This window comes from Symphalangus syndactylus, chromosome 8 (genome assembly GCF_028878055.3).
Source record: "Symphalangus syndactylus isolate Jambi chromosome 8, NHGRI_mSymSyn1-v2.1_pri, whole genome shotgun sequence".
Taxonomy (NCBI): domain Eukaryota; kingdom Metazoa; phylum Chordata; class Mammalia; order Primates; family Hylobatidae; genus Symphalangus; species Symphalangus syndactylus.
This window is the reverse complement of record NC_072430.2, coordinates 48,570,876-48,592,510: the sequence shown is the minus strand read 5'-3', so window position 1 is coordinate 48,592,510 and position 21,635 is coordinate 48,570,876. Positions and strand designations below refer to the sequence as shown.

General features: G+C 42.9%; 1 protein-coding gene across 20 annotated transcripts in view; it reads left to right on the top strand.

The window, feature by feature from the left end:
* The window catches only part of RAD51B (RAD51 paralog B), an 890,780-nt gene that overhangs the window by 660,636 nt on the left and 208,509 nt on the right, over nucleotides 1–21,635 (top strand). For 19 of the 20 annotated variants that reach the window (XM_063644443.1, XM_055289055.2, XM_055289046.2 and 16 more), the window contains one exon: nucleotides 8,145–8,223. In XM_063644443.1, coding sequence (XP_063500513.1) covers nucleotides 8,145–8,223 — 79 coding nt within the window. Of the gene's footprint in view, nucleotides 1–8,144; nucleotides 8,224–18,084; nucleotides 18,537–21,635 lie in introns of those variants that run through there. The other variant, XM_055289054.2, reaches the window with a different exon arrangement.

Sequence of the window (21,635 nt, the reverse complement as noted above, 5' to 3'; positions counted from 1 at the left end):
ATACTTTTCCTCTGCCAGGTCATTTCACTCTTCCTTTCACCCCCGAACTAATGTGAGATTTGGGGTTGGGGTGGGAAGGGGAAGGAAATAGAAGAGAGGAAGAATTCATGACTGGTGTACAGGAAGCCTTCTTGGCACATGAATTAGAGAAGAGAAAGTGGAAGAATCAGTGCCAGCTTACCCTCAGCCTCATGGCTGCCTATTCATGTCTGCTTTCCTGGGCCACAAAGGCAAAACTCACTTTTTCCTAAGGTTGGGGCTGTATTGCAGGAACTCATGTAAACTGCCAGGACCAGAACTCTATAAAAGCAGCCTGCAGGCCGGGCGCAGTGGCTCACGCCTATAATCCCAGCATTTTGGGAGGCTGAAGTGGGTGGACCACCTGAGGTCAGGAGTTCGAGACCAGCCTGGCCAACATGGTGAAATCCGCTCTCTACTAAAAATACAAAAAATTAGCTGGGCGTGGTGGCAGGTGCCTGTAATCCCAGCTACTCGGGAGGCTGAGGCAGGAGAATCGCCTGAACCTGGGAGGCGGAGGTTGCAGTGAGCCAAGATCACAACACTGCACTCCAACCTGAGCAACAAGAGCAAGACTCCATCTAAAAAAAAAAAAAAAAAAAGCAGCCTCCAGGGTAGCCTGTGCCCAAGGTTCCTGACATCTCTGTGCTGCCTGCTCCACACTGGCCTTCCTAGCCACCCATGGAGAAGGGCTGGGCTGGGTTGCCTCAGATGAGGGCCACACCTATACTTTAAAAAGGAGGACCCAGACACTATCCCTAGAAGGTGTCGCCATCCTGGAGAAGGCCTGGGGTTACTATGCCTAGCACTTTCTGTTCTGTGGCTCCTTTTCCACTTTCTGAGCCTCTTGGAAGTGGGATCAGGCCAGGAAAAACATGTGATGCTATAGCAAGCTGAAACCAAAGACTTGACTTTGGGCCTGGCCAAGCCGAGAATCTTGGCAGTGATTGACTGGGAAGCCTGCTGTTTTCTATGGCATTTTCTGAGTCCCCTAACTTTGGGAAGAGGGAACCAGATAAGTCCTAAAAATGGATATGAATCAGTAGAGCTTCTGTGGGTCATCAATTTGTGCATTTATTCACTCATTCATTCTTGTATTTAATAATGAAGCTTCTCTTACGTATATAGCACCACACTAGAGGTTTGCAGGACCAGAAGCAGCAACAACAAGAAGAATGGTCAAATAGATTATGTTAAATTGAGGTAACATTAACCATAAAACAGTAAAGAAAACTAATAATTAGAGAGTACAGATAAAGTACGAAGAGATTAGAGAGAGATGAATTTAGGCTGGAGAAATCGGCTGAAGCTTCTGGAAGAGGTGACATTTGTATTTAGACTTTCAGGGATGAAGGGCAGAAGGGAGACTGCCAGTGTGGAAGCTTGCGAACAGCTGAGGCAGCCCGCACGGATACCCTGTCCAGCTCCCTTCTTTGTCTTGAATCATGCAATATCCATGCAGGAAAAAAAAAAAGCCCTTATTTGCTGTTATGTATCCTGCCTCATTTAATGTATTATCCCAGAAAAGTGGATTGAGTTGTATGTGGCAGATTGGGAGCTGCCATCATGGTGGTTAAAAGTACAGACCAGGTAGTACAGAATCAGGTAGCCTGGGTTGGAACCCAGCTTCAGTACTTACAAGCTACCTACCTTTGAGGATTATTGTGAAGATTAGTGTCCGTTGGTGGTTGTTGTTCTCATCAGCATTATTACTGTAGGAACCCTGGAAGTCTCCCCTACCCACCCCAGTCCTATTGCACTTTCTATCATTGCAGACCATTTCTCTTTTTTGAGAGTCTTATATTACAATGCAGACACACCTGAGAAGGCTAAAGTGGGAAGGTTTACCAGCCCTCACTTTAGGGGTAGAGAGAATTAGCTGACAGCTTATTTACTGAGAGCAAAATAGAAACCTGGGGAGAGGGACATAAAAGAAGGAGGAGAGAGTTTACAAGGAGAAGCCCATGGGCCCCAATGGCCAATTTTCCTTCCATGCTTTATTTAGAGTACATAGGCCTCTGTGTTTCTACTTGTCATTGGAGAGAAACCTCCACACACCAGCATAGGGATGAAGTGAAGAACAGTGAGGAAGATACCTGCCCATCATTCTAGGAGCCCTCAGCTGAAAAGCACCATATCGAGTCCTAGAGAAGGGAACAGAGTGAGATTACAGAAAATGCCCCAGCTGCCGAATCCCACTGAAAATTTAGAGCTTGCCTCTAAAAAATAAACTGAGGTAGAAACAGGTAGCAGTATTTTAATAAGTGCAAATTTACAGAGTGTAAATTGAATCTGCCTGGCCCAGAGTGTGGTACTCAATAAATGTTTGTTGATGGATGGATTGAATGCCCTAGAGGAGGAGCACATAGTAGAATGTCACAGTGGAAAAAACCCAAAGGCTTCCCTGTATTGTCTGCCTTCTGCCACCAGAATGTCAGTTCCATGAGATCACGGACCTCTCTGTCTTGTTCCCTGCTCTATCCCCTGCACCTAGAGCAGTGCCAAGCACAAACAAAAGAGCTCAGTAAATATTTGTGGATTGAAAAAGTGCATGGATGGGTGGGTGGATGGCACAAATAACGAAAATTGCTTCCAGATGGTAGTGGGATTGGGGATCCAGCATCGAGTACATATTGGATATACCTTAAATGTTCCTCCAAAGAATTGATGGATAGTTGGATCAATTAATCAAAACAGAGTCTCACTATGTTGCCCAGGCTGGTCTCAAACTCCTGGCCTCCAGCAGTCCTCCTGCCTCAACCTCCCAACGTGCTGAGATTACAGGCCCAAACCCTCCAAAGAATTTTAAAATATGGATGACCACTTTCCTTGCAAGGATAGGTAAAGAGAGGAGAAAGTGTATTTGTTAGAGTGCAGTTAAAGCCAAGCTGGTCTGATATGAAGGAAATATTCAAGAAGAAACAGTTTGGCTATTTGTGGGAGATGGGATTAACTGCCCACATACCACATACCTACCACAAGGAGCCCCAGGCTTTCTGAGCCACATATATCTACACTCATTCTTGCTCAGTTACATATTTCTTTGAACCCTCAGACTTCCAAAGCCAACTTTCACACATTGCACACAGGTTTGAGTGTGATCAGAATTTTTCACTAGAGCCCTGTTGTTTTATTAAGTACCTAGGCCTCCCTGCAGGGCATCATGTATTGAAGAAGATAGAATGATACTTGAAAACCACCTACATCAGACAATGGTTAGAACTCCCCAGATTTATGAGATGGCTGAACATCTGAACCAGCACAGCCTAAATTATCTGCTGGGGGGTTGTCTTCTTTAGAAGAGGATAGTTTATAGTTTGAATGGCAGAAGGGTCATGGGGCATTAATTCGGATCAAAAAAAGGGAGGAATCTATATGTATCCACAAAGATACATGGCAAGCGTCACTTTTCTTCCTGAAACATATTGGGCTAGAAAGCTAATTTACACTTCCCCTCACTAGTATATAAGACTACAGAATCTTCAGGTTAGAAAACTCAAAAGCAATATGCATCTTCACATAGTATATACTAGTGTATAATACTAGCATATAACAGAATCTTCAGGTTAGAAAACTCATAGTAAATCAATATGCGTCTTCACATAGTATATACTAGTATATAATATTATAGAATCTTCAGGTTAGAAAACTCATAGAAAAGCAGTATGCATTTTCACTCCAGTCCTCTTACCATGATGTTTGCATTGAAGTGTTTGTGGTCATGGATTGCTTCGGGCCTCCAACCACCTTCTTGTTTGTCATTTTTTCTTTTGGAATTTGGGCCCCAGTCCAAACACATTGCATCAGGCATGGTTTCCTGGGTGAGGAGGAGAGCAGGACTATCACCTCCCTTGTTCCACATACTATATCTCCATTGATATAACCTGAGAACTTGCTAGATTTTTGAGAATTACATCTCACAGCTGACTAATATTGAACTGTAGTTAACCATCATTCCATTTTCTGAATGCTGAATCTCATTTTGCCTGTTCCATAATGAATCATTGGTGCTCTGTTCTCAAGGACAAGGCCTTTCATTTAGTTCAATAAAATTGCATCCCAAACAATGTGTAGGATTTGTTCCAACGTTCTAACCAAATTGAGATTTGTTTTGATTTCATGTTTATCTAATCTAATCTATGACCTCTTTCTCTAAATTTTTTGTCTTCTGTTACCTTCCCATCGATTCAGCATCTCATCAATGCATTTAGTTACCTGATTCACAAGTCCAAATGTCACCTCTTCAGTGAGATCTCATGATACTCTATTCAAAATTGATGCCCCTACCTCCAGTCCAATACACTTCCTATATTCTTTATCTGCTCTTTTCATCCATTGCACGTATACTCATCGAACATAACATAGTTTATTTACTTTGTACTTCTTATCTTTCTTTAGAATGTAAGCTCTATTAGAGGAGCAGTTTTTGTCAGTTCCATTCCCTGCTGGATTTCATATTTGTTGTACGGGTGTAATTGAATACATCAGCAATCTCATTGAAGTCAGTAAGACCAAGCTAGAATTCAGTACATTCTACTAGAGGTTGCTGCCCCTCACCAGGTTACTACTGACCTTTTGGTCACTCACAAGTCCACTTAATGGTATTAGCACCCAGCTCAACTTATCTTCACTTTATCCAGAAGGCTATCAAGAGAGTTTGTCACGTTTTTTGCTGAAATCAGATATTTTTTGTTGGTGGTAGCCCTCTGATCTATCAATCTGGAAGTTCTTCTCCAAAGAAAGGAAATGGAATTCATCTGACATAACTTATCACTTCCTTTTTTCTAACTGCACACAGATCATCCTTTTGATGACTCATTTTAAATCCTGCTCCAGAAGGACAGTGCATTAATCAGTGACCTGTCCAAACTCTTTGATTTCCCTCCAGGTGTGAGATCCTTTTGGCTGGGGTTCAGGGCTTGCTCATAGACTGGCTATTAGAAAGTGGAGTTAGCACCACAGAGTTGGAAGGCTTAGGCTCAGATGCCATTCTTGTGTCGCATTGGAATATTACATTCTTTTTTTCTGGGTCTCAGTTTCTGCAGTGCATAAAATAAAAATGGTAATATTTTTAAAAATATAGCATGATACTTTATTTATTGCTATTTATACCCTTTTGGTTTCATGTCTAGTTGCTACATACAGACAACAAAGATCTGAGATTTTTTATATGTTTAGTTTATTTTTACTGCTATTTGATCTAAAGGATTTACATTTATCTTATCAATTTCCTTTTTTACCACTCTTTCTGGCACAGCTATAGTTTAGGCCCTTATTATCTTATCACTGAATTATTGGAGTCGCCTCCTAACTGGCCCCACATCTCCCATCTCTTGCTTCTCTATCTTAGACTCTTCAATCAGTCTAATTGCCTAGAACCTGGCTACTCAAAATGTGGTCTATGAACCACAGCATCGTCGTCTCTTGGGAGCCTGTTAGAAATGCAGACTCTCTTAGGCTCCACTCAAAACCTACAGAATCAGAATGTGTAGGTCAACAGGACCTGCAGGTGATGCAAACCCACATTAAAATCAAGAACCACTGTTTTTTCTTCTACCATGCCATTCCCCTTCTAAGGGATATCCTTAAAATTCACATTGAACCACGCCGGGCATGGTGGCTCACGCCTGTAATCCCAGCACTTTGGGGGCCGAGGCGGGTGGATCACGAGGTCAGGAGATTGAGACCATCCTGGCTAACACAGTGAAACCCCGTCTCCACTAAAAATACAAAAAATTAGCTGGACATGGTTGTGGGCGCCTGTAGTCCCAGCTACTCAGGAGGCTGAGGCAGGAGAATGGTGTGAACCCGTGAAGCGGAGCTTGCAGTGAGCCGAGATTGCGCCACTGCACTCCAGCCTGGGTGACAGAGCTAGACTCCATCTCAAAAAAATAAAAATAAATAAATAAATAAATAAATAAATTCACATTGAACCATCTCCAAACTGTCTCAGGCAGAAAGGGATCTACCTTAATTTTCAAATGAAACATTTTTGACATGAATGTGTAAATGCCCACCTATACTTTCTTCTCATTGGTTCTGAGAACGATGAACTAGTTTATCTAAATAATTTTAGAACATTTGTAAAAATTATTGCAACCCAACTGGAGACTTTCTTCTGGTAGAAGCCAAGTATATTGTTATTTGGTGAGTGAGGGTTAAGGGAACCATATGTGATGGGTTAGTTGGAAATGTTCCTATTATTTATTATGAACTTATTTTGTGTTTGACACAGTGACAGGTATTTTGTATACTTAATTTAATCCTCATAATAATCCCACTTAGGAAGGTGTTTTTATCACCATTTTACATGTGGGGAAACTGAGACTTAACAAGTTTAGTTGTCCAGAGTCACAGTTTTGGTTAGAATTCAGGCTGCACTGGAGTAACAAAGATGTGAAAATACAGTGGTTGAGACAAGTGGCTCTGCCCTGAGAGGACTGGTGACCCCGAGTAGGAGACACTGATGCTCTCTGAAGCCACCTAGCTTCCCTCTCTCATGCTGCCTTGTCATCCCCAGAGTGTTGTCCACATCCATTTGCTTGGATCTGGTTCCTGCCTTGGGAAGAGCGAAAGAGAAAGTGAAGGGCACGCAGTTTTCTTATGAAAACATAATCCAGAAGTTCTACCTGTCATTTGTACTCACATTCTGCTAGTCAAAGCTTGGTCACATAGCCACACCTACTTGCAAAAGAAGCAGAGAAATGTGGAAACTTGGGGAGTTATTTACTAAAGGGAAGAAGGGGAATGGCTGCTAGAGGAAAATTGTAAGCTCTGCCATAGGCTCCTAGCCGATCAGTGGAAGAGCTAGATTCAAAGCCTATGACTAAAACCTGTGATCTTTTCATCACATTTTTCCACCACTTCTCATAGTTGACAGCAAATATTTGTTGAATTGAGATAGGCCAAGATATTATATATAAGCCTTTTGATTATTTGAAATTGTTTCTTCTTTCTCTCTTGCCTCCCTGATTACCTACACAGTTCAGAGTTTAAACTGTCTCTGTTTCTGATAATGTTGTTTTAATGTGTAAAACAGGAAACTGATATTAATCTTCCAATATTATTATCAATTATTATTGATAATATTATTTTATTATTCCAATAAAATAATCCACCAATTATTAGAGGTTCTGTAGAACTGTATGAAATGTGATAATGGCTTAATGATACTGATTTTTTTAAATGACCAAATAACCATCTCCTTTAAAATTAGTGTTGTCTTAGGAAAATGCCATTGCTGAAAACATTTTGTGATATTTTGGCTGGTATATCAGTTAACTCTTGCTGCACTAATGCTTCATGACTCCACTACCAAAATCTCAGAGGCATACAGTGATATTTAACTTGTGTATCTGTGGGTCTCTAGGGGTCAACTCTTTAGCCTGAGCCTTTCTGGCCAGCTCTGTTTCAGGTATCTATTGCCCTCCTTCTGAGATAGCAGACTAGCGTGGACATATTTTTCTCTGACGATGGCACAAACATTAAGAGAACAACTAGAAATACTTGAGGCTTTTTGAGGCCTCGGCTGGGAACTGGCACAACCTGTGTCATGCCACCTGGCAAGTCATATACCCAAACCCACAATCAAGGGCCATGGGAAATGCTCTACACCTTAAGTAAGAGAAAATGTAGTCACGTAGTAAAGGGTTTGGTGAAGGACCAGGGCCAACAAGGAAACCTTCAATTGCTTTGCCTTTCGCAAGTTATTTTGAATATTTGCAGTGATAGTAAATCTTTGAAAGATACCTTTGAATTTTTTTAGTAAAACAGCTAAGTTTATAAATAAAATTAGAGAATCAAGCTAGGTTTATTTTTGGGCAGAAAGGTAGCTATTTAAGCATGTGTTATAAAATAATGAGACTTATTTCTAGAAGAATTGATTCAAGAATATGGCATTTGATGACGGAATAGTTGGAATAAATGTACAACCTTTTAAGGTGACCACTTTGAAAGGATAACACTCATTTAAACCTTGGGTTATAAAATGTTTTTTTTTTTTTTTTAAATAAGCCTTGTGACTTATAGTCCTGTGTTACCACTTCGTGTCAAAGTGGGATGGGGAGTGAATAGAGGCCCATCCCTGATCCTTTGACTAACCCTAGAAAAATGTGCTTTATGTGCAGATTCTTATTGCCAAGTCCCCTCTGGCTCCCTTCACCTCATTTGTCTACACCATCAAGGAGGAAGGCCTGGTTCTTCAAGGTAAGATCCTTGGATTAAGCCATTTCTTTAAGCTTATGCTCAGTGCTGCCCATTGCTAGTGGTAATTACTGCTATGGTTCTGATAGAAGCTAGCTCCAGACAGAATCAAAAGCCAAGATGCATTGGCCAGTGATATTTACCCTAATGAGAGCAAGAGATCGGCAGTTGTGGCAAGAATTTGACAGAGAATATTGAGGGCTGAAGGACACCTACAGAATTTCCTAACAGAATGAGACAATCAAAACATGAGGATCAAACCAAGAAAGCTCGGAATTGCTACCACCCCGTTCCTCTTTCCAGATCCCATGGCATGAAGTGGGCAATGATTCTGACACCAGTGTGGAGGTGAGGAGCCAATGCTGCCCCAGAGCCCTCTTGCTTAACAAGCTAAAGAACCGTCTGGGTTGGCAGCCTCTGGGGCACAATGTCATGGCTCCATGAGCCCTACTTCCCTGACTCCTTCTGATTATCTTGTTTCCTTTTCCTGTCCTGTCCTAACATGGTCTTCCTGCTGGGACCAGACCTTTAGGGCCTGCACCTTGTGACATGAGCCCAGGACTTAGAAGGAGCTGAGTTCTTGCGTAGGGTAGAGCACCCTGAGGCCACATCCTGGAACTCACTGATCTACAATGGTGGTTCATTCTCAGATGCTAGATACGCCAGTGGTTAGGAAAGGCACCCGATTACGGGTCTTTCCAGAAAACAATTAACATGAAGGGGTATATTCAAGCACTGTTAGAAGAGTCAGCCCACAAGATCAGATGTACAAAACTGCTTTGTGGATGAGGAAGGATCCGCACAGAAGTGCTCAGGATACACATCTGTCCCCTGCTGTCCGGCAGGAGACCCCACCCACAGAGATGCTTAGGTGAATATCTGGCCTGACCCTAGAGGAACATATTGTCACTGCTGTCCATGGGAGAAGTCCTGCCCTGAAGGATTTATAAGTTAAATATTTTTCCCAGGTTTATGAAACAGGGCAGTCCCTGTAATTTCCCCATGGAGACACAATGCAGTGCAAAGACCTAGCAGGGATTATGTAGGGCAGGCTGGAGAGTTCATGCTTCTAACTAAGGAACAGGCTGCAGCCTTCCCTTTCCTTCCCCTTCTAAAATGTCTGCTTCTTAATGGACTCACAAAGCAGCATGTTTGTTTGGTGCAGCTGAGCTCCACAGCGGGGACTCTCAGGTCCACGAAATTTGGGGTGAGAACTACGACCTTTGGCTCTTAGCCTTTGACTTATGCTATCCAAGTTCCTTGGTAAATATTTTTTTTTACAATTGCAAATAGTGTTTTCTGACAAAGGAGCAGAGATTTTAAGACCAGATTAAGCAAAGCAAACAGCAGGCCTCTTTGTTACATCCTCTCTAAGGGTGTATAACTAATAAGCAATCAGAAAGCTGGACTTTTATTTACCCAGTACAGAGGGTGGCATTCAGCTCTTCATTTTTAGAGGCCTTCTTAGACGATTAGAAGTATAGTAAGTAGCAAATTTCGATGAAGATTTCAAGAAATTCTATGGAAGATTACAAGATAATTTCAGGAGGAAAAAAGTTTGTTCTGCTCAGATGACGTGTGTGAAGAGGCTTGATGTGATACACGCACCCTGATCACTAGGCATTTTGTTAAATAGCATTTCTAAGCCTGGTCAAATTTGGATAACTTTTGGGATAACATTTGTGAGAACAAGAGTCACTGAGTTGCCTCTCTGATGCTCATTGCTAAGATGATGATTTTAAGAGGGACGAGAAAGTTATTTAGAGAAAGTAGAGCCTGGAAATACAATGAATTGGTAGAGGTTAAAAAACTGCAAGGAATGACTTTTCGAAAAAGTTGGAAAACAGGGGAGAAAGTGGATCTCTAAAGGAGGCTGACCTGGAGCTGTGTCTAGCAAAGAGAAAAATTCAGGAAAATGTCTTATAATTCAAGAACAACAACCAGTAAATAAAATGCTTGGTTAGGAGACCTCAGAACCTCACCTGGTTGCTTTCTAAGTTGTTTTCTCTATCCCACTCCCCCAAGCTACACGTCCCTCTCTGAGGTTTCCCAGAAGCAGTGGAACACCTCTGCTTTTACCAGCAATGCCCCTGAAAACAAACCTCTTGGCACGCTCTGCCTTCTTGCTGTGTACTCCCAAAGACTTTGGGAAAACAAAAAATGCAGGTCCCCAGAAAAATGCAGGCCCCTCATTTACTAGAAAGAACCTTTGGATTTTACCTTCAGCTTTGGTATGAGCTTGAGAAAATCCCTGGGCCTTGATTTTGTCAGCTGGAAAATGAAAACATTAACCTCGATTCAAGACTTTGAAAACTGTCTCAACTCACTGGTGGGTCATGAAGTGAAATTGATGAACCACAACCAGCATTTGAAAACAGAGAGAGAGAGAAGACAGAAGAAAAAATATCAGATTATATCACACATATTGTATCATTTCATCAAATATTTCTTGTGTGATTGTGTGTTTGTGAATGTCCGCACACATTATGAGTTTGTGTGGGGGCCGCAGCATAAAACGTTTTTCTTATGTGGATTCTTGTAACCATCCTGCGGGATCTCTAATAGCCTTGTCACATCAGCTTTGTCCGATCCTCCTAGGAGAGGATGTACTCATCATTCCCTTAGCTCAGCCCAGTTGTACCCTTGAGATCTCCACATACTGCAACATCAAAGCTAATTTTGCCTTCTTACCAGATGACCAAACTAAAAGACACCTGCATGATTCCCCAGGTTTAAAGCAAAGAAACCCTTGGTCCCTGGGTGGAAAACTTGGAAAGGTACCATCAGTCAAGGCCAAGTAGCTTTCCTTACATGAGGAGTTGCACTGGCAGGTGAGCCCCGAGTTGGTGTGGAGGTTGGCACCTGGACCTCTGGGTGGGATGTGCAGCCCATGTCCAGGGACTTAGAGACAGACAGGGCAGCTCCTGTGCTGCCAACTAGAAGGGAGGCCACCAGCCACTGTGGCCGATGTTCGGTCTTCATTAGAGCCGCCTGGATGGTGGAAACAAGCCAACCACACCGGCTACCCGTGGGGGCAGGGAATGATCCCTCAGTGCCTTTTATCCCTTAGCAAGCCCCAAGATGCCTACTGGCCTGCTAGCCCGGAGATTTTATAATACCTGAAGAACTCCCGAGTGCTTAAGCAGAGGGAGGGAATAAAAGGTGAGGGCAGAATTCGATTTACTAGCTCCACAGGCCATTTCCCTCACCGGTTCTCAAGGATTAGGATGCTGAGAACAGGCAGCAACTGGGGGCCTTCTACCCTTCCCTCCTCTTTGTTCACTGGGATGGGAAGGACAATAAAGCGGCAGGCTGGAGAGACTGAGGGGCTGGTTAGAGATTTCTCAGGCTGCTTTTTGAAACACTTGAAGGAGCCAGTCCATGCTATTGTTGTAGTAAAATAGAAAGCGGAACTATTCTCCTTTTGCAAAAAAAAAAAAAAAAGAAGAAGAAGAAGAAGAAAGAAAAAGTAAATGAAAGAACCCCCCTCCTCCCAGCATCTTCAGGAGGCCTCAACTCAGGCCATTAACATGGTAATACCATCCTGTTTGCATCTTCTTTGTCTGTCCAGCGTTTGTCTGGGATCCTGGCCTCTGGATGCTGGGCCCTGGACGCTGGAAATACTTAGGCCCCAAAGGAGAGGGAGCTCACAGCCACCAGTTTCCTGAGGGTGTGGACTCTGAGAGGAAGCTAGATCCCAGGCAGAGAGAGAGTTGAGCCTCTCTGTGCAATGAACTGGGAAAGGTGGGGGTAGGAGGGGAATCTCATGAATCAATTTTTCCTTTGGTCCCCAGAGTTCACCATGCAAGTCTCAGTGCCCACCAAGTGAAAAAGCTCAGCAGTTTGGCTAGCCTCTTAGAGTGATGCTCAGGTGTGCTGGGGCCTAGTGGAGAGGGAAGAGCAGGAGTTGGTTCTGGGAATCAGCTTTAATGGTGTGTGCCCACAGAAGCACCTGGCAGCCGAAAGGAAAGGGAGTTTACAGTGAGCTCCAGGTTGACCCACGTCTCCTCTGGTCATGACCTTTGTTCCCTTAGCAAGCCCCAAATGTTGTGACACCCAGAACACAGCTGGGACTCAAGGCCAAGAATAAAGATTCTGTCATTGAAAGCAGCTGGGCTGTGTTGCTGGCGCTGCAGGAGGCCTAGAGGAAAACCCAGGTCCTAGCTCTCCGGGAGCCCTCCTGGTTTTCAGGGGCTCATAGGCACAAACGCCTGCGGACTTGGTGAAACAGAACCTAAGGAAAGGGAGGTCCAGGGGAATGAAGGGTTGATCTAGCACAGCCTCCCCTTTACTCCTTTCCTCAGGGATCTGGGGAGGATTTGTAAAAGAAAAGCCAGGTTGTTTGGAACAGGACAGAAGATAGCGGCTTAGTTCCTCAGTAAGACAGAAGTGTGCTTTTTATATCATTTTTGCAAAATCAAAGTCAGGTATGACAGGTTGAATTTGGATCCTGGGGCTGTCGTCTATTAGTGTAGGTTTGAATGAGCAGCATAAACCATGGAGCGGGAGCTGGGGAGACCAGGGCACCCTGAGACAGGTCCAGAGAAGGTGCTGGAGATGAAATTAGTTTCCCGTATCTCTAACCACTTGGCATAGGGTGGCAGAAGAAAACAGAAAACAAAGTAACAGCGATCTTTTTTAGAGCTGGAAAGCTATGTGCCTCATCTTTCTTGCTTTGCTTTTGCAATCAAGAACGGTTTGATCACCTTTTGAAACGTATCAGGAAAGGCATTAATCTCTTCTGTTTGTTCCCTTGTCACAAACTTGCGTTAAGTTTTCCCACCCCATTTTTTTAGTCACTGAGCCAACTGGATGATTTATTGAAAAAAATTTCCCCCCAAATACCACCACTTGAGTTCATCAGATTTCAGTTTGAATCAGTAACCTATCAAAATGTTTTATGCTTCTGGACTCAAAGTGACCCAGAAGATTCTCAATTTATTTCCATCCAGGTACAGAGGTGTCTGCCTGGTAAATACCACCTCTGCACCTGGCACAGCCTGGCATTCTTGTGGGAGCCTGGGCAAAGAGCCCTGGAACTCAATGGAGCAAAGAGAGTGAACTCCTCTCCCAGAGGTCATGGAGAAGAAGGCAAAGCAGGCCTGTCACATTGTCCCCAGCCTGCCAGGTGCCACTGCAGCCTCAGAAAGTTTGTCTAGGCCAAGGTGCTGTCCTTTGCTGCTTCTGCCTGCCTCTTAGTGTGGGACCTCCCGGAGAGATGAGAAAGGAGAGGAAGGACTTCTATCTGCTCAGTTCTCTTCTCCCCTGTGCACATTCACTTTACATCCCCTCCCTCCATGACATCTTCTCACAGAGGCTCTCTGCTTTGTTTACTTTTTTTTTTTCTGGCAATTAGCCTTGAAGAGAGATTTTACAGTATTTGGAAATATTTTATAATATATGAAAAAAATATTTTAAATACAGAACAGTACAGAAAATCGTAAAAGAAAACAGGTGAATCTAACACCCCAAATAAATACTAAAATTTTGTCCCATTTGTTTCAGATTTTTTTTTTTTTTTTTAGTTACAGGAATGAAACTTGACAAACTTTAGGACTCCTTTGTACCTATTCCTGGTCCACTCCCTCCTTATCCCACATGCCTCCACAAAAGTGAAAACTCTCCAGAGTTTGGTCTACATCTTTCCTCTCCATTCTTAAAAACTTTTCTACATATATGTGAATCCACACATAGTATAATGATTGATTTTGAGTGCATTCTGAAATTTGCATAAATGGTTTATTGTACACGATTTCACAACTTGCTTTTGTTGCTTAACACTGTTTTTGTAATATAGCCATGTGATACACAGGTCACATGATACACAGGCCACGTGATACACAGGTCACATTCTTTCACCTTAGATATCCACATCCATTCAGTGTGTGAATATACCACATGCTACCCACTCCCCTACTTATGGAAATTTTGATTATTTGTAACAATTTTATTACCTGTGTTTCTTGATGTTTAGGTATGAGAGTTTCACTAGGTATATATAAAAAATGCAGCCATAAAAAATGATGAGTTCGTGTCCTTTGTAGGGACATGGATGAAACTGGAAAACATCATTCTCAGTAAACTATCGCAAGGACAAAAAACCAAACACCGCATGTTCTCACTCATAGGTGGGAATTGAACAATGAGAACTCATGGACACAGGAAGGGGAACATCACGCTCCGGGGACTGTTGTGGGGTGGGGGGAGGGGGGAGGGACAGCATTAGGAGATACACCTAATGCTAAATGATGAGTTAATGGGTGCAGGAAATCAACATGGCACATGGATACATATGTAACAAACCTGCACATTGTGCACATGTACCCTAAAACCCTAAAGTATAATAAAAAAAAAAAAAAAAAAAAAAAAAGAAAAAGCTATTCTACCACTGACAGAAAAAAAAAAAAAAATGGAATGGCTGGTCAGAGTGTCTGCACATTTTCATTTTTACTGTATCTTCCCAAATTGCTCTCTAAAGACTTTTACCAATTTATACTTGTTCTGGAGATAGTAGACCAATTTCTCTGCAGCCTCGTATAATCATAAGTTTGTTGTCATCTTTCCACAGGCAGTCTTCTCATGCCTTCTTTAGAGATGTACTGCACTCTAGCCTCAGTGACAGAGCAAAACCCCATCTCTCTCTCTCTTAAAAAAATTCTTCATTTCCCTAAAGTTAACTATATAATACTTCCCAGAAAGCAAGCTTTTAATCTCATCCATCACCCTGATTCTCACTTGAGGAAACTGAGTTCCAGAAAGGTAAAGTAATGTTCACTGCCTCAAAATTGGGTTTGTAGCCCTTTCTAAGCCCTCAGCCTGGGCTCCTAAGATTTGAGAAAATCCGAAGTGGATTTGGGCCCTCTCATCTTCCATCATGGAAGCCCCTGTGGCAGCTTATCTCTCAGGCTTCATGAGCCTCTGTTGAGATACTTCAGGCCTGTCCTGAAATTTGAATCTGGAAATTCTAAGCTAAAATGGGTTGGTCATACTGATACAATAATCCTTCAATGAAGTTCCTGAGTGCAGTTCGACTGTAAGTTTGGCCAGGTGTAACTATAACCTAAACTAACAGTGGTACACATGATAGAGATGTACTGCTTCCTCATGTAGTGCCGAGGAGGAATGCAGTCCAGAGCTGGTTTGGCAGCTTAGCTCTATATGTCTATCCAAGACCCCAGGCCACTGACTTTTTGCTCTGTCACACCTAGGATGTTGCCGTTACCATGGTGCAGAATGGTTCAGCATCGTGCCCTCCATCACAGTAGCAGGATGTGCATGAGATAGAGAATGGTGGTGGGAGGGAAAGCATCCCCCTTCCCTTAAGGACATTAACCAGAAGTTATACACATTATTCCTGTTTATATGATGTTGACCAGTCTGTAAATATATGATCAGAAAGGCTAAAAATGTAGTCATTAATCTGGGTGGCCACATACCCAGCTAAATTTTGGGAGTTCTGTTATCATGAGAAAAGAAAACGAATATTCGGTGACATAGCCCTTTCTGAGGAGCCCAGTTGCAGAGATTAGGTGCAATAGTACAGACTTCAGGGCTGGGCTTGTTGCATAATAGAGTTATACTCTTAAAATGCAGCATAAATATTGTATGTATTAAAAAGTGCCATCAGGACCTTCTTTGGTTCCAGACTCTAAAGTAGAAGAGAAAGCGTATCACTTCACCAAGGACTGGCACCCAAAAATCTTGTTCTGCCCACCCAAAATAGAATCTCCTTCAGGAAGGAACTTTAGTATGTGTTTTGCTTTTATGCAGTATCCAAGAGAGGAACTTCAATGAGAGCTACTATTGCTTATAGCACAAGGCAGGGCATGAACTTGGGTCCAAAGTCATAGACCAAACACTTTTTTTTTTTTCCAAAATGTTTTTTCCTGTCTCTACTTTTTTAAAAAAAAAAAATGAAACAAAATATCAGTTGGAATAACGTTATAGAGAAAAACTTTATTCCAAGGCCTGGACTATAGTTAGACTGGATTTATATTCCTCTTTTAGAACCTGGAAGCCACTTGGCTATCTTTGCAGAGTTAACAATTTGCATTTGCAAAAATGGCCAGGTAACAGTACCAAAATATGTTAAATCAATTCAGGTTGTTGATTTTCTTTGAAAGTCTCTTCCAAAGAACTTCATGTTCTTTCTGGAATATGATTTAAGCTACATTTCAGTGAGTTCAGTTCAGCAAATATTTGTTGAGCATCTATTGTTCACAAAGCATGGTGCTCAGGGGTCAAGGGATATAAGGCTGTAAAAAAAAAAAGGGTCCCTTCCTTTTAGTAGCCCAGAATCTAGTTAGGAGAGATGTAGTTAAATAAGTTTAATCAAAGGCAAACTGTGATACCTATTATCAAGGTTCAAACAGTGGAATATAGAAGGATAAAGGGAGTAGACTTATTCCAAGTAGGATGACTGAGGTAGGTTCCTGAGAGTACGTGGGACTTGGACTGGACATCAGCTTGTGAATACTGACAAAAACTGCATTCCATTGTCTCTTGACAGAAGCCAATTTCTTTTGCTATTTGAGGATAGATTCAGGGACACTTGGGAATGCTGATTAGTTCCATCACTAATGCTGATTAGTGGTGAATGTTGAATCATGCTGACTAATGTGTTCTAAATGGATTGATTCAACAATAAAGGGAACGTTGAGAGTCAAGAGTTCAGATCCTGAATTTCACCGATGAAGTGTAAATCATTTCGCCACTTAATGCTTAATTTTTTTGTCAATTAAAATGTGCTCGTGGGTGAGAATCCAATAAGTCATCTTGACCCATGAGGGCTTTACAAACTTCAAGGATAACAGACAGCTTAACAGCAACTACCAGGACAGGCTTATGCAACCTTGGGTCATTCATAGTGCACACGGAGTCAGAACACCCATCACATGCTGCTTGCCAGCCATGTGAAACTTCTGTTTCCTCACACGTGCTATGAGAACTGACAAACAGTGCACTGAACTCACAAAACCCGACAAATAGAGGAGCTTTTGAAAAATCTTCCTATCTACCTACTGGGGTGTCTGTGTCTTTCTACAACAAATGTCGCCACAGAACTAAGGGCTTGCATTGCAGACACAGCTCTTTCTCTCTTTTGACATCTCCCCAGCTAGACTGCTTGAGAACCTGGCCTTCCATGTCCAGATGTTTGCTGAATTCTGAAGGCCTCCCAGAGAGCCCAGGTTCTTTTGTTGCTCTCCAAATCATTTCCCACAGAGGCTGACCGATGTCCCGAAGGAGCCCTTCAATAGGGAGGATAAATGAAGGCAGATGAAGACATGACCCCCTGAGGCTTGCCCACATCCACTCGAACAAAGGGTGTGAGGCACAACCTTGTAAGGAGTGTTTTGGTCAGCCGCATCTCTATGCGAGGCCAAGTCTCCCCCACAGGGCTGCTTTCAATGGCTACCATCATAGTGGAAGTATTGGGCATTTGTTAAGGACTGTGGTGTGCTAGGTATAGCACAAAACATTTAAATCATGATCCCCTGCCTTTGTGAGGGCTTCCTGGCTACAGATGGCAGCTGGCTTTCTCAGAGGAAACTTGGGGGTCATAGAGAAAGCTGAAGAGAAGTGCTTGCTTCTGTGGATGACCTCTTCCCACCCAGTGCAGCGACACTCCCCTTTTGTCTATAGCTATCCTTAGTCAAGCCAGGGCTGCAGGACCCTAACCTACACTTCCGCTGTGTTTCTGGATCTCTGGTTTGCGAGGCCAGTGGCTCTGTGGGCAATAGGTATGAAAGAGGACTGCTGTTGGAGGAAAGTTCCATTTAGGTTGCTGGTGGGAAGTTAGTGTATTTCATAACAATTTTTTTTTTTTTTTCAAACTTTCTCTCCTTTTTTTTTTTTTTCCTTTAGGCCAACAGAGGCCATAGGGATACCGTGACCTTTGTCTAGAGTTGATGGGGGCGTGATTTGTGAAATAAAACAGGACCGTAATGCTTGGAAGAAGGAAACGGAAGCTGACATAATGGGGATTAATTAGTTGATTGCTGTTGAGATGGTAACAGATTTGCTCCTAAACCATTGAGCTAGCGATTTCAGACATAGCAGGGAAGGTGAAGATGAAGAAGCCTTTGTTCAGGTCTCTAGATGTGTAGGGCTGAGGGCTTTGCCACCATGGGATGTCAACAGCCATAATAATAATTTGCACTTATATAGCACCTTTCAACCAGGCACCTCAAAGCGGTTTAACCACATTAATTAATTAAAGCCCACAATCCCCCTGGGGAGAGGAGGAGGATGACTAACAAGATTTGTAATTACAGGAGGGAACATTTCCGAATAAAGTATTGTCTACCAAATAAAAAGAGTAGGTGTAAAGGAATTGGGGTCTCCAAATAGTAACCGATTCAGAAATGAAATCATGGAATGATGTGGGAGGCTGGGGGCGGGCATGGGCAAGGGGGTCGACTCTGTGTCAGAGGGAGGTCGATGGGCTCAGAATTCACTGACAGGTTCAGATCCAGCTGAGAAGTGGAGCATGTATGGTATTAGTGGCATTTGAAGGTCATTAGTGGCATAACTATTGTAGTGTAAATTCAAGTTTCATTGGTATATTGTGTATAGCCCTGCAGAACAAAGACTGAGACTCATGCAGTATTTAATAAAGGATGAAATGATTTCTTTAGATTTAAAGCCCAAAGCTGGGCCAGTCAATTAGCAAATAAATCAATTGGTGACCCGTAGGATAATTTAGTCGTTTCCAGTAGAACACCCAGCCTACACACTCCTACTGCCATGAGGCTCTGATTGAAGCATCAGGCTGGGTTCAGGGCAAGGTCTGGGGGCTTTAGCCCCTTCAAAGCCAGGCATTAAATCTTTCCAGCCTTTGGCCTTGTGACCTATCTTACCCAGGTTGTTAGTGACCTCAAGCTGTCCTCTGTAGAATCACTTGGTACCTGCTCCTCCATCAGAGGTTTTTAGTGCATTGAGGGCTAGAATCAAGTCTCATCCTATTTCATGTCTCCTATGAGTGCCCAGCAGAGTGCTGTGCACCAAGTAGGTGCAGATTGATGAAGATTGATGAAGAACAACTGAGTCCTTTAATGACTCAGTATTTGTTGAGTGCATACCAAGTGCTCAGGTAAAGCTTGAAAACAAAGCTCAGTGTGTGCCTACCCTCCAAAAACGTACTCCAAGTAATGGGAAAAGACTTACAAACTATTAACTATAATATAAAGCAGAATCACATCCAAGCCCCAGGCAGCAAGGGCAATAGGAAGAGCATCTTATTCAGCTGGAGTGAATCAGGGAAGGTATTGGTGTGCTGCGCATTGGAAGGAAAGAAGGATTTGGGTAGACCTGGAAGAGGCAGAGCAGGCAGATGTCCCAGGCTGTGACCATGTGTCTCCCTCTGAGTGAGGTACATTTTGAGAACTTGGGATGTTCAATAGAATGTTGGTGAAAACCAAGGTGAGTTTTCGCATTTAATCAGGAAATGTACATTTCCTGTGGATTCTTATGACATGAATTGGTTAATTTCAAACATCAAGGGACTATTTGAGAAGTTGGAGGTGGGGTTCAGGATACACTACTCCAAAATCCGGCACCTTGCCCTTAAAAAAACAGCAGAGGCAGGAAGGCCATTGTCACCTTCTCCTCACCCCTCCTCTCCTGAAGCAGGTTGTAAAATGTTCATTCCTGAAGTGTTCACTCTCTACCCAGAGGAAAGGAATGTCCTTATCTCTGAAGACACAGGGACAGAGAAGAATCTGAACAAACAGGCCTTGCTAAATTTCCCCCAGTTTATTCCCATTAGATCATACTCTTTAGTCCTCCAATCATACTTCTGCCTGACTATCTACTCTTCATCAAACTTAAGCATAAAAATACACAGATTTCCCTGGTTTGGGGGTGGTCTTTCTTCTTATTCTTCTTTTTTTTTTCTTTTTTTCTTTTTTTTTTTTTTTTTTTTTTTTTTTTTTGCCAGAGTCTCACTCTGTCTCCCAGTCTAGAGTACAGCAGTGCAATCACAGCTCACTGCAGCCTCAACCTCCCAGGCTCAAGCGATACTCCAACCTCAGCCTCCCAAGTAGCTGGGACCACAGATGGACATCACCACACCTGGCTAATTTTTTATCTTTTGTAGAGACAGAGTCTCTACTGTGTTGCCCAGGCTGGTCTTGAACTCCTGGGCTCAAGTGATCCTCCAGGCTCAAGCCACCTTCCCAGCTCAGCCTCCTAAATTTCTGGGATTACAGGCATGAGCCACCGCGCCCAGCCAGGTCTTCATTTCTAAAGGTTCTCATGTCACATAAAACTTACGTTAAATAAATTGTTATGCTTTTCTCTTGTAAATCTTGTTGTTGTTGTTGTTGTTGTTGTTGTTTGAGATGGAGTCTTGCTCTGTCACCCAGGTTGGAGTGCAGTGGCATGATCTTGGCCCACTGCAACCTCTGCCTCCCAGGTTCAAGCAATTCTCCTGCCTCAGCCTCCCATGTAGCCAGGATTACAGGCATGTGCCACCATGCCCGGTTAACTTTTGTACTTTTTTTTAGTAGAGATGGAGTTTCACTATGTTGGCCAGGCTGGTCTCAAACTCCTGTCCTCAGGAGATCTGCCCTCCTCGGCCTCCTAAAGTCCTGGGATTACAGGTGTGAGCCCGGCCTTCTCTTGTAAATCTGTCTTTTGTTATGGGGGCCTTGGCCATGAACCTTGCAATGGGTTCATGCAAGATATTACTTTTTCTCCCCTACAGTTTCTGGTGCCCAATATGGGGTGACTGAGACACCCCACTCATCCTGGATCTTGCAGATGAGATCCTGGGGCAACTGACAAAAAGCTGGGAAAATTAGAATTCTTATCAAAGTCAGCTCTCCCAGATCTCTGTCTGTGGTGCTTGGTCGAGAGAGAAGGTAGAAATTTCTCCTTGTCCCTTCCTTCCCAAATTCAGATTAGCAGGAAAAAAAAATGTCTATATTGTGACTTTCTGACTAAATCTGGCTTTAAGGTACTCGTTTGTTATTGATCCTTTCCCTCCCAGGGACTGCTGTCTCTTTCCTTGTTTGTCTCAATTTCTGTCCTGATAACTTGGTTTGATTTTCTCCCTGTTGGGGCATACAAGCTGTCTTGAGTTTCCCAACCAACTTCAGGGGAGGGAACTCAAGAATACGGCTGGACAGAAATGTGGGTTGCACCCTATTTCCAGCTATCCTACCAACTATTGCCAGCTCTTGGGGGGTTTATCTGTGTCTTTCTTTTGACTCTCTTTGGGGGTGGTTCTGGATTTGGGAGGGCTGCACTCTCTTTTGAGAACCCCTTCTTAGTCCATGGTGAAGTCATAAAAGGCGATTTGGTTTTGGTTGAGTCATTTAGTAGGTACTTTCAGTTTAAAAGAAGAAAAAGGTAAATGTATATGTGTTTCTCTTGTTAATCTGTGTTTTCTTATAGCGCTCTCAGCCACAAAC